Source organism: Suricata suricatta, unplaced genomic scaffold (assembly GCF_006229205.1).
Source record: "Suricata suricatta isolate VVHF042 unplaced genomic scaffold, meerkat_22Aug2017_6uvM2_HiC HiC_scaffold_20843, whole genome shotgun sequence".
Taxonomy (NCBI): Eukaryota; Metazoa; Chordata; class Mammalia; order Carnivora; family Herpestidae; genus Suricata; species Suricata suricatta.
In genome coordinates, this window is record NW_021865819.1 from 1 (window position 1) to 868 (window position 868).

Genomic DNA, 868 nt, shown 5'->3' on the forward strand with positions numbered 1-868 from the left:
AAAGTTTGAGTATATTAGCTCCAAGTTAATTTGTATCCTCATGATCTAATGTCTGAGGTCATACTTCAGCATATTCTAAATCTATAATCTAAGCTTTTTCATCAACTTCCCATATTTTCCAAGGCTTTAATTCAGTTGTCAAGCAACTGGATAAATAGAGTATTAATTTGATAGTTTAATATACCCTCACAATCAGTGATCTATTCCGAATATTATAAAATGATGATTTTAGGGGGAAAAACCCAAGTTCTGTATAATTATTTAAACACTTGTATTACTTGAAGTTGTTTGAAAATGCATAGAGCAACTTGTCCCCTTGTGTGTTATTTAGGAGATCATTCTCAAACTCAGGAGTTGACTACTCAGTCTCTTCATTGCCATCTTCATGTCCTTATTCCTCAGTGTGTAGATAATGGGATTCAGAATGGGTGTAATCAGAAAGTCCAAAATGGCAAGAAACTTATCCACAGGCACTGTGGGAAATGGCCACACATAAATAAAGATGCACGGTCCGAAGAACAAAACCACCACAGTGATGTGAGCTGACAAAGTAGAAAAGGCTTTAGACAAGCCACCTGAGGAACGCCTCCATACAGTGACCAAGATGAAGATATAGGAGATAAGCAGGAAGAAGAAGGTGGCCATGGAAATGAACCCACTGTTGGCAGTAACCATGAATTCCATTCTGTAGGTGTCTGTGCAGGAAAGTTTGATAAACCAAGGAAGGTCACAATAGAAGCTATCTATCTCATTAGGACCACAAAAAGGCAAATGGACAACAAAAGCTAACTGGACCACTGCATGAATGAGGCCAATAACCCAAGCACCACACAGAAGCAAAATGCACATCTGGGGGCTCATGATAGTC

The 868-nt window shown here is 38.7% G+C and overlaps 1 protein-coding gene across 1 annotated transcript; it reads right to left on the reverse strand.

Annotated features, from left to right (window-relative positions):
* Positions 1-327: 327 nt before the first annotated feature.
* Positions 328-864, reverse strand: LOC115284784 (olfactory receptor 4F6-like; the record flags this gene model as incomplete). Its single annotated transcript, XM_029931252.1, has 1 exon — positions 328-864. A coding segment is annotated over one exon (537 nt), but the record flags the coding sequence as incomplete, so codon positions are not given.
* Positions 865-868: the final 4 nt, after the last annotated feature.